The 16,200-nt window shown below is 44.1% G+C and overlaps 1 protein-coding gene across 1 annotated transcript in view; it reads right to left on the reverse strand.

Annotated features, from left to right (window-relative positions):
• PRKDC (protein kinase, DNA-activated, catalytic subunit) overlaps positions 1-16,200 on the reverse strand; it is a 150,244-nt gene that overhangs the window by 124,110 nt on the left and 9,934 nt on the right. The window contains exons 8-17 of the mRNA XM_060128298.1: positions 10,638-10,693; positions 10,526-10,556; positions 9,916-10,073; positions 6,612-6,758; positions 5,148-5,312; positions 4,309-4,477; positions 3,879-3,928; positions 3,146-3,271; positions 1,694-1,846; positions 182-297 (exon numbers count right to left, since the gene is read on the reverse strand). Of these exons, the coding sequence (XP_059984281.1) occupies positions 182-297; positions 1,694-1,846; positions 3,146-3,271; positions 3,879-3,928; positions 4,309-4,477; positions 5,148-5,312; positions 6,612-6,758; positions 9,916-10,073; positions 10,526-10,556; positions 10,638-10,693 (1,171 nt within the window). The remainder of the gene's footprint in view (positions 1-181; positions 298-1,693; positions 1,847-3,145; positions 3,272-3,878; positions 3,929-4,308; positions 4,478-5,147; positions 5,313-6,611; positions 6,759-9,915; positions 10,074-10,525; positions 10,557-10,637; positions 10,694-16,200) is intronic.

Genomic DNA, 16,200 nt, shown 5'->3' on the forward strand with positions numbered 1-16,200 from the left:
TGTATTTTTTTAAATAGATAAATCTCAGCTGCTACATTTAAATATATTTTAAGTTTCATACAAGCAATTTTAGATTTTAAGTCCTACTATTTCATTTCTTATATCTACATAAGTGATTTTCCTATATTACAGCCAATAATTGATAATTTCCACTCTTGAACAAATAGCATTTTTTAAATACCTGCAAAATTCCACCAGGTTGATGAAAGCTAAAAAATCTTTAGGTTTAGCAGGATGCAAGTTAGCAGCTGGATCTGAAGTCGGGCTCACCCAAAGGCCAGCAGCTTCATTTTCATGCTTAAAAATTAATGGCACCAAAAAAACACTGTTAACATTCAATCGTTCGACAAATGACTCAGCAAGTGACTCCACAGCCAAGGCCTGAGTCTTTGAGGAAGGAATGCAAAACTGAGGAGGTACAGACGGGCCTCGGAAGCTCACAGTAGGATCAAAATGACGGGACCACAGAACGCGTGGCACGGGCGGCCACAGGGGACACCGACGGGGGAATAAAGGTGCACACACAGAGAGACAGGGTAGGTGGGGACTACAACTTCTCACAGGAGCAGTGGCGCCGGACAGAGGCAGAAGCTCACAACACAGAAAGGGTCAGTAATGACGTGTAGCTTTCAAAATGAGAAACAGAGGAACAGTTACTACTATTAGGTAACACAGAAATATTAACATGTTCAGTCTGTGTTTCAGATTCAGGTGGAAATGTCAAGGGCAAGGCTGGAGTCTAGACCCATTTGGGAAATGCTAATCTCAGAGGCGACAGCTGACCCGGCGGACAGTGCAAGGGGAGCAGAAGACACAGAGACTAGGACATGTGCTCCAAAAGCAGGTGTGTGGCCGACAGTCTCGGGGAGGCCCTCTGGGCATGTTTATGAAATTATTTTAGACGTAAATAAATAAAAAGCCTTAAAGAGCAACAGACCACCCCCAGTGTCCCCTTCTCGTGTAAAGGCATCACGAGTGCAGCCAGGCTGACGAGGCCCAGGGCCCACCTCTGCCCCTGCAGGAACCCCTGACCAAGTGGCCTCGGGCTCGGCCATGGAAGCCAATAGGCAAAGTCGACTGAAGGAACCATGGGCTCAGCAGCGAACTGAGTGTGTTCCACAGAGTCCACGCCCACTGACTCTAGCTTCATCACCTGAGCGTCTTATGATGAGGACTCCTCAGAGCGGACAGCAGCTCTGAGCCGGCAGCTTCACGCCAGGTCCCATCTTTGAGCCGGCCAATAAAATTGCCTTAAGAACACAGGAGCAGGGAGTCTTCCCTGTCCGCCCTGGCCTACCTTCTACTGGCTCCAGAGCACAGAGCTTGGAGCCTCCTCGGGTATCAACCAGAGGAACGCCAGGTTTCCCGATCCTACTGCAAAAGGCCACCTCTACACTAAGTAAGACTTGACTCTGCTATTGCTGAGGAATGAGTAACAATCCTAACAACTTTTTCCAAAGAGTCGCTTTAACTTATTAAACATATAAACTACTATCTAGTAGTTCTGAACAATCTAGTACAGAATATTTTCTACGCATTAGGCAATGCAAATAAAAAAGTATCAAGGACACGTATTAATGCTAATAAACCAATGTCCTGCGATGTCCACAGGTGTGAGATTTGCTCATACTGCAGCGGCAGAGGGAGTTAGTACAAAAAGGATACAAAATTATTACTGACAAGCCCTTCTAACCTCTTGTTCCCCAACACTCTGCTTTTCCAGTGTAAGATCCAATTTCTCGATAATCTTCAAAACTGATTTTACAAATTCATCATACAGCAAACGATTCAGACTTGGAAGGGAGGAATTCACAAAGAGAAATGCTTCATCTGCTAAAAGAGAATCCTTAAAATAAAGAAAATAATAAATTTCAACATACTGTGCCAAAAAGTATCAGTACCAGTATTAAATAAGCATTATGATACATAAAGATGTGTACGTATATTTAGGTATTATGGAAACTCCTGTGTAAACTATAGCAGATTTACCTCAAAGTTTTCAAGCTGGAAAATGTAGATTCCTTCCTAAATTATTAGGACAATACCATTTCAGTCAGATACGACTTACGCAGTCATGTAACAAACACAAACAGTAGTAAATGAGAAGATTTAGGCCAATCCTTGTCAAAGTATTTACCACATTAATGTGTGTGTGTGTGTGTGTGTGTGTGTGTGTGTACACACATCTGTATACTATACATGGTGTGTCTATGTGCAATTGCACATGCATGTACATACGCACATATACACGTGTGCACATATAAATACGCATGTACTCACAGATACATGCATGCATACATACGTACACATATATATCTATTCTCAAAATGGATTTAAAGTATTATAATCTATTATTTCCTTAAAACTGAAATATTCTACCTTTCCAAAAATATGGACCAATTACTCTGCCTTTACTCAAATAGTCTATGAAACTTAACCTCAAAATGTATCTAACATCACATATAAGAAAGCATATTTTAGGTAAAATTATTAACACTGTTATACTATTTTACCTCAATAAGAAAAACTCCTAAGATTTTTCACAGGATAGGAACCATCTATTGACAAACACTGCTTTTCCTAGTCTATGAATGCTTTGTCAAAGACCATGTTAAACGGTGGCCAGAACCTGGCTTAGAGCAGACACCGCTGAAACACCTGCCAGAAACGTAGGAGGCGTGATTCTGACCGTGACAAACAGCCGTGCACCCATCTCCTTTGTACCTACTACATCAACCGGATTTACCTTCAGCTTCAGCAAATAAAAAGAGCACAGCTCTCCCGCGGTGATAACACTGCCTGCCATGTTCTTTTTATCCACCAGCCTGGGTCTGTCTGAAAGAACAACTCTGCACCAATTACACTCTGTATGCTGCTTCTTTGCTGAAACGAGGACTCAGCTATGGTAATTCATTAATTTTAAATGAGTTCTATGATTTTGTTCTTTTTATTTGATTTTTTCAAGTCTCACTTTAACTATCCTAACTTACACTGTTTTAATTTTTCATTACCTGAAGTACTTAAAAAAAAAAGCCCTATTGAAAGTTAGTAAAATATACTTCTGAAGTAATTCTTAGGTGTAAAACTATGGAAACTAGTAAGAGGAACTAAGGTACTTCTGTGGCTTTAAAATGGTCGTTTTTACCATCATCTGGTCACAGCTCAGGAGATTTCTAAAAAGATCCAAATAGTCTCTGTAGGTGGGCACCCGCCATTTGCCGGTTCTAGCTTCCCCTGACACACGACAGTCCTCAGACTCGGGCTCAGCACCCTGGTGGAAAGACAAACATCCAACACTGAGGGCGGATCGGAGAACAGCAGCACTGCTGCACTTCTGCTTTCTGCTGTCAGAGTTCTCTAAGCTAAAAGAGCCCCCAGCTGCAGACCCTAATTTGCTTGAGGAAGATAGTATATTATGAAAGCATAATAAAAAGGCTGGGAAAAAGTCACAATTTTCTAACTAGGACTAAAACAGTGATGCACTAACAAGTGTTTCAAAACAATATCCAAGGTATGTGTTATGAATAATTTACCTCAACTTCTTATACAGAGCTCTCATCTCATCCTATTTCCTGTTAACTTAAAGTAACTAAGACATGCCTCCCATAATATACCTAAGTATTTTGTCCTACAGCTTCAAGAGAAAAAGATCCCTTTTTGTAAAAATGTATTTATAGTAGTAAGGTTATGTTTAAGGATGTCTCATAACCATCACCGGAAAAAGTACTTAGGTATTACAGCCTATACTTTCAAAATGTAGCTAATGGCTAATAACAAAAAAACCACTTTTGTATATTTACAGACTAAAAACTCCAGCAACATCTTTAGCTTTCAAGATGACAAAAGACTAACTTTCAAATCATACATTCAGAATTTACCTTTTGAAGGATCACTGGTTTAGAACATATTCTGATTAAACCTTGATGCACTATAAAAAGAAAATGAAAACAAAAAAGAAAAATACACTGAAAAATATAACCACTCAATTAAAATGACAGCCATTATCTTTTTGAACATAACTTACCTCTCAAATTTTTCTCTAAGTTTGGTAATATCTTTAGTTTTAATTTTTTTTCTTTTTTTTCTTTTGTTTTAAATTTTAGACTATTAAGATTCAAAATCAAAAGAAAGGAAAAAAATTCAAAAAATGGATAGAAAAAGGATATTTTGGTCCACCAAAATATTAGGAGTTCTCCAAGAGGCATCAAAAGATACAAAAGAATTTGGCAACCAGATGTTCTTTATATCAAACAACATGTTAAGTATTAACCATTCATCATCCTCAAAACAAGTAAATTCCAAACTCACCCATAGTACTAATGCAATTCCAGAGAACTGGTCCTTTTTCTGCCAAGGCCAGGAAAACTTTCACTATGGCTTTACAACACACCAACTGCATTTTTGGACCGTACTGGGGGAAACTGTCTATCTGCACGACCACGAGGTGCTCCAGAACTGGCATGTGCACCTCAGGAACCTGCCAGAAAGGAGAGCACACGAAGAGCGAGGGCAGGCAATGAATAACTACAGGGACCATACAGACAGTCACAGTAAACACAACGCCATTAGACACGTATCAGATGAATGAAAAACCAGGATTATTACCTAATCTGCTAATTTGTTGCTGTAATTATCTAAAAAAAAAAAATCAGAGTAACTGTCTAAATGATACTTAAGGTGCAATTCTACCCCAAGCAGCAATCTTAATCTTTTAGAAAGATAAAAAGTAACAAATAATTTTTCCTACTTTGGGAACAAAAAGTCAAGTTTCATGACAAAAACCGTACCGATACAAAATACTAGCTAAAAATGTCACCTTGGGGACTTCCCTGGTGCTCCAGTGGATAAGACTCCGTGCTCCCAATGCAAGGGGCCCAGGTTCAATCCCTATTCGGGGAACTAGACCCTACAGGCATGCCACAACTAGGGAGCCCGCCTGCTACAACTAAGGAGCCCACATGCCACAACTAAGACCCGGTACAACCCAATAAATAAATATAAATAAAGATATTAGAAAAAAAAGGTCACCTTGCCCACAATGTGCCCCTACTGAATGCATATTAACTCCTGCTACGCCATCAAATTACCTGAAGAACGGAGGTTAAACAGTTACAACTGTACTCCGTTTAACCAACTATCTCACTCACCGTATCAAGGTGAAGCAAGACACTGGCAACAGACTGGAGGAAACTGGGCATCTGGTAGACGTGGTCCTCGGCCGTGTCTGTCTCGGTGAGGAACAGCTGCCGGCAGCGCTGAACAAGCTCCACGAACATGAAGCCAACGTCTTCTGCGTTTATAACCTTGCAAGGCTTTAGGGAAGGAAAACAAGCCTCTGTCAACCTTACCAACTTCAAAATAATGGTGTTTAAGGTGTCGTGTTAAGCCATGTTGTTATAAACTGAACGTTAACAAGCTTTTTAATGGAGAAGAAATGCAGATATAAAATACAGTGTATGTTCTACAGATGCTTTCTGAAATATCTGTAAGTACATTCTGCACAGCTATTAATACACAACACACCTACTGAACCCTGTGTTCTAGGCACTGGGAAGACAGTAGTTATCAAAGACAACTGGGTGCAGGCCCTCCCCAGAGGCCAGTCGCCCAGAGGAAGGGACAGACCCAAACCACGGAGGCACAGCATACGGCACCCAGAGGCACCTTCCTCACTCATGCACCCAGCTGTGCCGTCCTCCGCCCGGCCGCGTGCTCCCGAAGCCCCTTAGACTTCGGCTCGAGTCCCTCCTCCACGAGACTCTGGCCCCTGTATCTTTGCCGCGTCCTCTCCCTTCCTCCCTGTTGGCCATGCTCTGGCTACACTACGTCACCACAACGAACAAGTCCCAGCTGGCCAGACCTCAGGGTCTGAAGCTGTGAAGCCCAGGCTCTCGGTCACCTCTGAGCCTTCTCACACACTGTTTCTTCTGCCCTAAGTACACTGAAAGGAGCCGCAGAGACAAGTGGAGATAAAGGTTTATTTTTAAGGGGAAAGGATCATCTGGAAACAAATGAGGAAGCACGAGGGAAGGAGTGAGGAGTGGTGTGGAGGGCTGGAAACAGACGCACAGACCCTACAGCAGGGAAGCAGCCCTGGGAGGCAGATCTGCAGAGGCAGGGAGTGACGCCCTCTGTCGAGTGGAAGCACCCAAGGCGACGGTCAATGTCCCTAAACAGACCTCACGCAGGCACAGGGAGGGGCTCTCGCTAGCGCGCCAAGCGTCACCACCAAACTGCACCTCATCAACAACAGGCAGCGTGGCAGTGGGTAAAACGTGCTGTTTCTCATCTTCAGGTCGGAGTTATGTCTTGGTTCTGTCAACTGTTCGCTGTGTGCCCTTTCACGAGTTACCTAATTTCTCTGGGCCCCAGTTTCCTCACCAGTAAAGTGGAATCATATTCCTAAAAGCTTGTGGGAGAGTTATGAGTATTTGAGATAATACACATACAGAATCCTATTACAGAGCAGGCACTGAAAAAAACAAGTTAATAACAAAGCAAGTAAGAACAATATTTTCACAAGTGTGAGATGCTATTCAAAATACAATAAAGTACATTCCTTTAAACACTCAAGTGAAACTAAAAAGACAAGAGTAAATTAATGGGCATACCCCTGCAAAGAGTCCATATCCTCGAACGGCGATGGACAAGTCCTTGCTGTTTGCGTCCACGTTTCTGATGATGCCATAGAACTGCTCCATGAAGTACCGCAGCTTACTTCTGTGCGTCTCTGCGTTGTTCGCTACCATAAAAGAAAGCTGCAATGGCATAATGTTTACTTTAGAGACACTTCTACGAAAACAAAGGAATCTATCCAAATGTGAAAAGGCTAGAACTGCTGAGTAAGACATTATCAATGTGTTGTCACAGTTCCACAGTTGTTTTTACTCATAAAGAACCATTTCTTCCATCTGCTTGCTTAGTCTCCAACAGCTTCAGAAAAGGCACTTTCTCAAGTAAGCCTTTATTATACGTGATGCTTTTACTAGAGAAAGGGACTGAAAGAGACCAGGAAGATGCAGGAAGACGATTGCACAAAACACAGGCTCCGGACGAAAGCTCCCTGATGAAGCAGAAGGCATCTTTAGACTCATCTGTGACTCATGGTGACACAGAGCTGGGCAGCCCAGCGGCTGGTGAGTTCAGTCACCAACAGACTGGGACCCACAGGAGAGAACATGGGGACGGCTCAAAACTAAAAATCAGAAAGACAAGTGTCTTATGTGCCTTTCTGAGTACAGGTTTTTTTACCTCCTTAGGTAGGTTTATTCTTCCTTAGGTAGGTATTTTATTCTTTTTGTTGCAATGCTGAATGGTATTGTTTCCTTAATTTCTCTTTTTGATCTTTTGTTGTTAGTGTATAGGAATGCAAGAGATTTCTGTGCATTAATTTTGTATCCTGCAACTTCACCAAATTCATTGATTAGCTCTAGTAGTTTTCTGGTGGCATCTTTAGGATTCTCTATGTATAGTATCATGTCATCTGCAAACAGTGACAGTTTTACTTCTTTTCCAATTTGTATTCCTTTTATTTCCTTTTCTTCTCTGATTGCCGTGGCTAGAACTTCCAAAACTATGTTGAATAATAGTGGCGAGAGTGGACATGCTTGTCTTGTTCCTGATCTTAGAGGAAATGCTTTCAGTTTTTCACCGAGAATGACGTTTCCTGTGGGTTTGTTGTATATGGCCTTTATTATGTTGAGGTATGTTCCCTCTATACCCACTTTCTGGAGAGTTTTTATCATAAATAGGTGTTGAATTCTATCAAAAGCTTTTTCTGCATCTATTGAGATGATCATATGGTTTTTATTCTTCAATTTGTTAATGTGGTTTATCACATTGATTGATGTGCGTATACTGAAAAATCCTTGCATCCCTGGGATAAATCCCACTTCATCATGGTGTATGACACAAACAGATGGAGAGCTATACCATGTTCTTGGATTGGAAGAATCAATATTGTGAAAATGACTCTACTACCCAAAGCATTCTACAGATTCAATGCAATCCCTATCAAATTACCAGTGGCATTTTTTACAAAATTAGACAAAAAAACCTTAAAATTTGTATGGAGACATAAAAGACCCCAAAGAGCCAAAGCAGTCTTGAGAGAAAAAAAAACGGAGCTGGAGGAATCAGACTCCCGGACTTCAGACTATACTACAAAGCTACAGTAATCAAGACAGTATGGTACTGGCACAAAAACAGAAATATAGATCAATGGAACAGGATAGAAAGCCCAGGGATAAACCCACACACCTATGGTCAACTAATCTATGACAAAAGAGGCAAGAATATACAGTGGAAAAAAGACAGTCTCTTCAATAAGTGGTGCTGGGAAAACTGACAGCCACATGTATAAGAATGAAATTAGAACACTCCCTAACACCATACACAAAAATAAACTGGAAATGGATTAAAGACCTAAATATAAGACCAGACACTATAAAACTCTTGGAGGAAAACATAGGAAGAACACTCTTTGACATAAATCACAGCAAGATCTTTTTTGACCCACCTCCTAGAGTAATGGAAATAAAAACAAAAATAAACAACTGGGACCTAATGAAACTTAAAAGCTTTTGCACAGGGCTTCCCTGGTGGCGCAGTGGTTGAGGGTCCGCCTGCCAATGCAGGGGACACGGGTTTGTGCCCCGGTCTGGAAAGATCCCACATGCCCCGGAGCAGTTGGGCCTGTGAGCCATGGCCACTGAGCCCATGCGTCTGGAGCCTGTGCTCCGCAGCGGGAGAGGCCACAACAGTGAGAGGTACCACAAAAAAAAAAAAAAAAAAAAAGAATGGCAAACCACTACAGGAAAAAAAGATCATCAACAGTCACCACGGAAATTCAAATTAAAATCACAGTAGGGTAACACTGTACACCCATCAGACGGGCTGAAATTAAAGACTGGCAATACTAGGTGCTGGCAAGAACGTGGGGTGGCTGGAACTTACCGGTGGGGATGGAAAACGGTGCGAACGGTTTGAAAAGGAGTTTAGCAGTCGCTCATAAACTGCAACCTATGCCTACCATGCACCCCAGCAAAGCCCCTTCTAGGTGTCTGCTCCAGAGCCATGAGAACAGTCGGCAAGGGTGCTGCTCACCAATGCCCTCAGTTGCTCCCGCTACAAGAGCCCCCGCAGCCCAACCCCTGGTAGCCATGCGTCTGCTGCTGCATCTGGGACTCTATTTCTGTTTTGTGGATGGGTTCATTTGTACCCTTTTTTAGATTCCACATGTAAGTGCTATTTTATGAAAAAATAAAATAAAATAAAATAAAGCAGTAAAACGCCCCAGGAGTCCCTACAGGAGCTGTGGGATATGCCTACAGCAGGACAGCAGCTGTGCCCCAGGTGTGTGAGGACTCCCAATGCCGCTCTTCAGAATGTCCATCAGCGCCGCCCCAGCCAGTCTCATTCCCACCACCAGCTCACCCCTTGGGTGTTTCCAGCTGCCACTGGGCACTCAGAACCACAGCACCTGCTCCTTGGCCAATGGAGACACCCAGCCACCTGCAGGCTCCCCCTGCACCCACACCCCGGCTGGACCTGGACCCCAGGGCAGGTGGGCTCATCTCCGTCACGAAGCCACAGAGACACAAGCATCTTGTCTCAACATGGCAGCTGACGCTGACCCCCACCCTCACTGGGCCACCGGCTCCAGGGAGCCCTGGCCTCCCAACCGTCTCTCCCTGCCGCCACTTCTTCTATCCAACCTTGGCTCTGAGGCCCTGATCCGATCTGGCATCTTCTGAGCTTTCTTCCAGACCTGCTGCCACCCATGCGGCTGATGGATAAGCATGCTTTTTCTTTAAGTACCACGGAAGCTAATGGATCAACTTGTATTTACTTTTCAAACGTTCACGCACAAGATTGGAATTTAATTTTTTGCATAGAAAGAATTTTAAACAGTACCTGTTTCAGGAAAGATTCCAGAGCTGAATATGCAGCTTTCTTCAATTCTGTATTTGTGTGGCTACACCATTTCGACAGTATTTCAAATAAGGAAACGTAGTTGTCCAGGAGGCAGGTGCTAAACTGAGATGCATGCAGGGTAAATATGGACAGGCCAGCTGCAAATGCAAAATACATCACGTTTCAAATAAGACGACAAAGGGCGGAACAAAGAGCTAAGAAAAAGCTTCAGGCACACGTCAAATTAAAACTGTGCTCGCAAAGGAGGCTCCAGTGGTCCCCGAGACCTCTGACGCCTCCATCCTCCATCTGAATCGACAGGCCCGTGACTCCCAAAACAAAGGTCGGAAGTAGGATCAGGGTTTATTCAGATAAAGTCAGAATCAAACAATCTGGATCCCCTGAGAGTTGCTCTGAAGAGATTTGTTTCTGCAATCATGTGATCTAAGTGTGACCATCTCAACCAGCGCCCAAGAGGCCCCGTCATAACCACGTGGGAGCCTCACAGGTGTCATTGCACTGACTTTCACTCACAGTTTAAGCAAACATTCACTCAATGCACTAACTTAATAATCTGAAACATTCCACCTCATTAAATAAAGGATCTTACCCAAAGGCACCGCGTATCTCTTCAGATCAATCTATTAAAAAAAAAATTTACCATCAATGTTTGACAATCACAAGGCTCAGCTAAAAAGAATTAGAGGAACATTAAATCTCACCTGAGGACAGATTGCCTTTAGCGCAAAATCAAAAATCTCCCTTGAAGTCTGGGGATCTGGGGAAAAACAGAAAGCAGCCCTGTCACACAGCATAATCGTATCATCTGACCAAGCTCACAAGGTATTAAGACTAACAGCTCTGTTTCAGACAGCACGGCCTCCTCCTCCCTCACCTGGCTTCATCCGACGGACCCTTAAACACTCTGTCCCGCTTGTGCTCTGACAGCGACCGGCGCTGCCTGTGCTGAGCTGGACTCTGCTCTGGTCTCTTGGCATCAGCCTCCTCCAGAGGAGCCCCCCTCAGGCATCCTGCGGGCCTCTCTGCCCAGGCTCCCGAGCGGACCCTGCCCACACACACAGCTGTGCACATCGTGTCTCGGGAGGCTGCCAAGGCCGTGTCCTGAGATCTCCTTTCTCCCACAGGACCCAGTCCTACGTGGTGCACGCACACTAAGTGTGGGTGCTGCGCAGCGGCCGCAGCTACACACGTCCAGGACGAAAAGCCAGGTCTGGCCTGCAGCTCAGTAAACAGTGGACGGACTTCAGCTGCTCACTGCCACCAAGAATCATGGCTCTCGGCGCTGCACTAACGCACACCTCAGCCGAAGCAGGCAGGCAGACCTCATAAACATCAAGGCCCAGACCTGTTCCTCACAGAAAAATCACCGCGCGGAAGCCCCTCTCACACTGACCCCGCATTCTATGCGACCTCACCCCTCCCCAGCACTCTGCAGCAGGCAGCCCAGCTCTCGTGACCCCGACCACAGCCGGCAGCCTGGACGCCCGGGAACCCACTGCTCCCGCTGCCCGGAACGTCCTCCCCAGCCCCTCCCCAGCCGGCCCCTCGCCACCCTGCAGGCCTTTGCCTCTCGTCACCTCCCCAGAAAGAATCGTGGGCTGTGCACCTCCTCCATCTCTCCATGCTCCAGATTCCCACCCACAGCACCCAGCGTGCATGCACAAATGAACCCTGAAATCTGCGGAGCTTGTGCTCCTCGTCTGTCTTCTCACCACGCTGAGCTCGCGATGGCAGGAACCCGGGGATTCCCATCTCTGAGCCCAGCACCCAATCCATCACTCTTCAGACAGAAGACACCCAGGAAAGACGTGCTCTATGAACAAATGTATTAGTACTGAGTACTAATACTAACCGCCTGAAGTTACATAATCACAGCGTGACCATAAACTGCAAATTTTAGCCTCATACCAAGGCTTAAATCCCAGTCCTGCCACGTGCTGGTTACATTAGTTTCCTGTCGCTGCTGTAACCAATTATCACAAACTCAGAGGCTTAAAACTACACAAACTTATTACCACACAGTTCTGGAGGTGAGAAATCTGAAACCAAGATCACAGCTACAAGTAGAAAACTCTCTGAAAACGCCCTGGGACCAGCAGGACAGACCATGCACAGCTGAAGGCAGAAAGGAGCACCCACGCAGAGGAGCCGGCGCAGCGTGGCCTCTGCTCCCCCAGCACTGCGACCGCAGGGTCCGGGCCCACATCGGGCTCCCCAGCTGGAGACCCTGCACCCGCATGACGAGCCCCCAGAACATCCGGAGAGCCAGGGGACCGCAGGGAACGAGAGCCGCTCCCCCCGAGGCCCACAGCACAGGGGCTGCAGCTCGAAAAGCGCCTGGCTCTCCTCTCCCGTGAAGGAGTGGCAGGGACTCACTCCGAATCGTGTGCCAGGACTCTGCTCTCAGGGCCCCCAGGGGCTGGCGGGCACCAGATGCTAGCTGTGGGAGCCCTGCCCTCCACCGAGCTGGCTGGGTACCACCAGCCCCTTTCCGACTCCCCATCTTACCCGTCAGCCCCGCTCACCCCACCCGGTTTCAGCTGCGGACCCACCATGGCCTGCGCTCCTCCCAAGCAGCCCCCGCCCCACCAGTCCTGGTGCGTGCCCTCGGCCGGCACCAGAGCCCCTCCAAATCCACCCCTGCCTGGCCAGACACCTCTGGCCAGCACCAGCATCCCCCAACGTGGCTCCTGCCCCAAGGGCTGGCCGCACACACCGGAGCACCAGCAACAGCTGCATCCGGGCCTCAGAGCCCAGCGCACACGGTAGCGCACGGGAGGCCAGCCTGGCCCGGCCACACAGGGGACGCTCCCGGGGCACCCGGCTCCAATGCAGTCTGGGGGCACTGCACTACCGTGCCCCACAGGGCACCTTCTATACCAAGACCAGGAAATGCAGCTGGCCTACCAAATACACAGAAACAAACACACAGAATCAGGCAAGATGAGGAGCCGAAGGAACGCGTCCCCGCCTGCCCTGCTGACGGGAACGTAAACTGCTGCCGCCACTGAGGAAAACTGTGCGGCGGCGCCCCAAAACTCAAAAATAAAACTACCACATGATCGAACCACAATCCTGCAGCCTGTGGAAGGAAAACCACATTCACAGAAAGACAGACGAAATGAAAAGGCAGAGGACTTTGTACCAGATGAAGGAACAAGACAAGACCCCAGGAAAACCACTAAATGAAGTGGAGATAGGCAACCTTCCAGAATAAAAATTCAAAATAATGACAGTGAAGATGACCCAGAAGCTCAGAAAAAGAATGGAGGCAAAGATGGAGAAGATGCAAGACATGTTTAACAAAGACGTAGAGCAATTAAAGAACAGATACCTAAAAGAATTAAAGAGCAAACAAACAGGGATGAACAATACAGTAAGTGAAATGAAAAATACACTAGAAGGAATGAATAGCAGAATAACTGAGACAGAAGAACGGTAAGTGACCTGGAAGACAGAATGGTGGAATTCACTGCCACAGAACAGAACAAAGACAAAAGAATGAAAAGAAATGAAGACAGCCTAAGAGACCTCTGGGACAACATTAAATGCACCAACATTCACATAATAGGGGTTCCAGAAGGAGAAGAGAGAGAGAAAGGACCCGAGAAAATATCTGAAGAGATTGTAGTCGAAAACATCCCTAACATCGAAAAGGAAACAGCCACCCAATTCCAGGAAACGCACAGTGTCCCAGGCAGGATAAACCCAAGGAGAAACATGCCGAGATTCATAGTAATCAAATGGACAAAAATTAAAGACAAAGAAAAATTATTGAAAGAAACAAGGGAAACCAACAAATAATATACAAGGGAACTCCCATAAGGTTAACAGCTGATTTCTCAGCAGAAACTCTACAAGCCAGAAGGGAGTGGCATGATATATTTACAGTGATGAAAAGGAAGAACCTACAACGAAGATTACTCTACCCAACAAGGATCTCATTCAGATTCGACGGAGAAATCAAAAGCTTTACAGACAAGCAAAAGCTAAGAGAATTTGGCATCACCAAACCAGCTGTACAACAAAGGCTAGAGGAACTTCTCTAAGTGGGAAACACAAGAGAAGAAAAGGACCTACAAAAACAAACCCATAACAAATAAGAAAATGGTTATAACAACATGCATATCAATAATTACCTTAAGTGTGAATGGATTAAATGCTCCAACCAAAAGACACAGGCTCGCTAAATAGATACGAAAACAAGACCCATATATAAGCTGTCTACAAGAGACCCACCTCAGACCTAGGGATACATACAGACTGAAAGTGAGGCGATGTAAAAAGATATTCCATGCAAATGGAAATCGAAAGAAAACTGGGGTAGTAATACTCATATCAGATAAAATAGACTTTAAAATAAAGAATGTTACAAAGGACAAGGAAGGACACTACATAATGATCAAGGAATCAAACCAAGAAAAAGATATAACAATTATAAATATGTATGCACCCAACATAGGAGCACCTCAATCCATATGGCAAATGCTAAATAACAACCATGAAAAGAGAAATCGACAATATCACAGTAATAGTAGGGGACTTTAACACCCCACTTACACCAATGGGCAGATCAAACAGAAAATAAATAAGGAAACACAAGCTTTAAATGATACATTAAACAAGAGGGACTTAACTGATATTTATAGGAAATTCCATCCAAAAACAGCAGATTACACTTTCTTCTCAAGTGCACACGTAACATTCTCCAGGATAGATCACATCTTGGGTCACAAATCAAGCCTCGGTAAATTTAAGAAAACTGAAATAATATCAATCATCTTTTCTGACCGCAACTTTATGAGATTAGAAATCAATTACAGGGAAAAGAAACATAAAAAACACAAACACATGGAGGTTGAACAATACATTACTAAATAACCAAGAGATCACTGAAGAAATCAAAGAGGAAATCAAAAAATACCTAGAGACAAATGACAGTGAAAACATGATGATCCAAAACCTATGGGATGCAGCTAAAGCAGTTCTAAGGGGGAAGTTTATAGCAATACAGGCCTACCCAGGAAACAAGAAAATTTTCAAATAAACAATCTAACCTTACATCTAAAGGAACTAGAGGAAGAACAAACAGAACCCAAAGTTAGTAGAAGAAAAGAAATCATAAAGATCAGAGCGGAAATAAATGAAACAGGAACAAAGAAAACAATAACAAAGATCAAGAAAACTAAAAGCTGGTTCTTTGAGAAGATAAACAAAATTGATAAACCTTTAGCCAGACTCATCAAAAAAAAGAGGGAGAAGACTCAAATCAATAAAATTAGAAATGAAAAAGCAGAAGTAACAACAGAAACGGCAGAAATACAAAGCATCATAAGAGACTACTACAAGCAACTCTATGCCAATAAAATGGACAACCTAGAAGAAATGGACAAATTCTCAGAAAGGTATAAACTTCCAAGACTGAACCAAGAAGCAATAGAAAATACGAACAGACCAATCACAAGTAATGAAACTGAAACTGTGATTAAAAATTTTCCAACAAACAAAAGTCCAGGACCAGATGGCTTCATAGGTGAATTCTATCAAACATTTAGAGAAGCGCTAACACCCATCCTTCTCAAACTCTTCCAAAAAACTGCAGAGGGAGGAAGACTTCCAAACTCATTCTATGAGGCCACCATCATGCTGATACCAAAACCAGACAAAGACACTACAAAAAAAGAAAATTACAGGCCAATATCACCGATGAATATAAATGCAAAAGTTCTCAACAAAATACTAGCAAACAGAATCCAACAACATATTGAAAGGATCATACACCATGATCAACTGGGATTTATCCCAGGGATGCAAGGATTCTTCAATATATGCAAATCTATCAATGTGATACACCATATCAACAAACTGAAGAATAAAAACCACATGATCATCTCAATAGATGCAGACAAAGCTTGTAACAAAATTCAACACTCATTTATGATAAAAACTCTCCAGAAAGTGGGCACAGAGGGAACCTACCTCAACATAATAAAGGCCATATACAACAAACCCACAGCAAACAGCTTTCTCAATGGTGAAAAACTGAAAGCATTTCCTCTAAGATCAGGAACAAGACAAGAATGTCCATTCTCACCACTATTATTCAACATAGTTTGGAAGTCCTAGCCACAGCAATCAGAGAAGAAAAAATAAATAAAAGGAATACAAATTGGAAAAGAAGTAAAACTGTCACTGTTTGCAAATGACATCATACTATACATAGAGAATCCTAAAGATGCCACCAGAAAACTACTAGAGCTAATC

This window comes from Lagenorhynchus albirostris, chromosome 17, assembly GCF_949774975.1.
Source record: "Lagenorhynchus albirostris chromosome 17, mLagAlb1.1, whole genome shotgun sequence".
Taxonomy (NCBI): Eukaryota; Metazoa; Chordata; class Mammalia; order Artiodactyla; family Delphinidae; genus Lagenorhynchus; species Lagenorhynchus albirostris.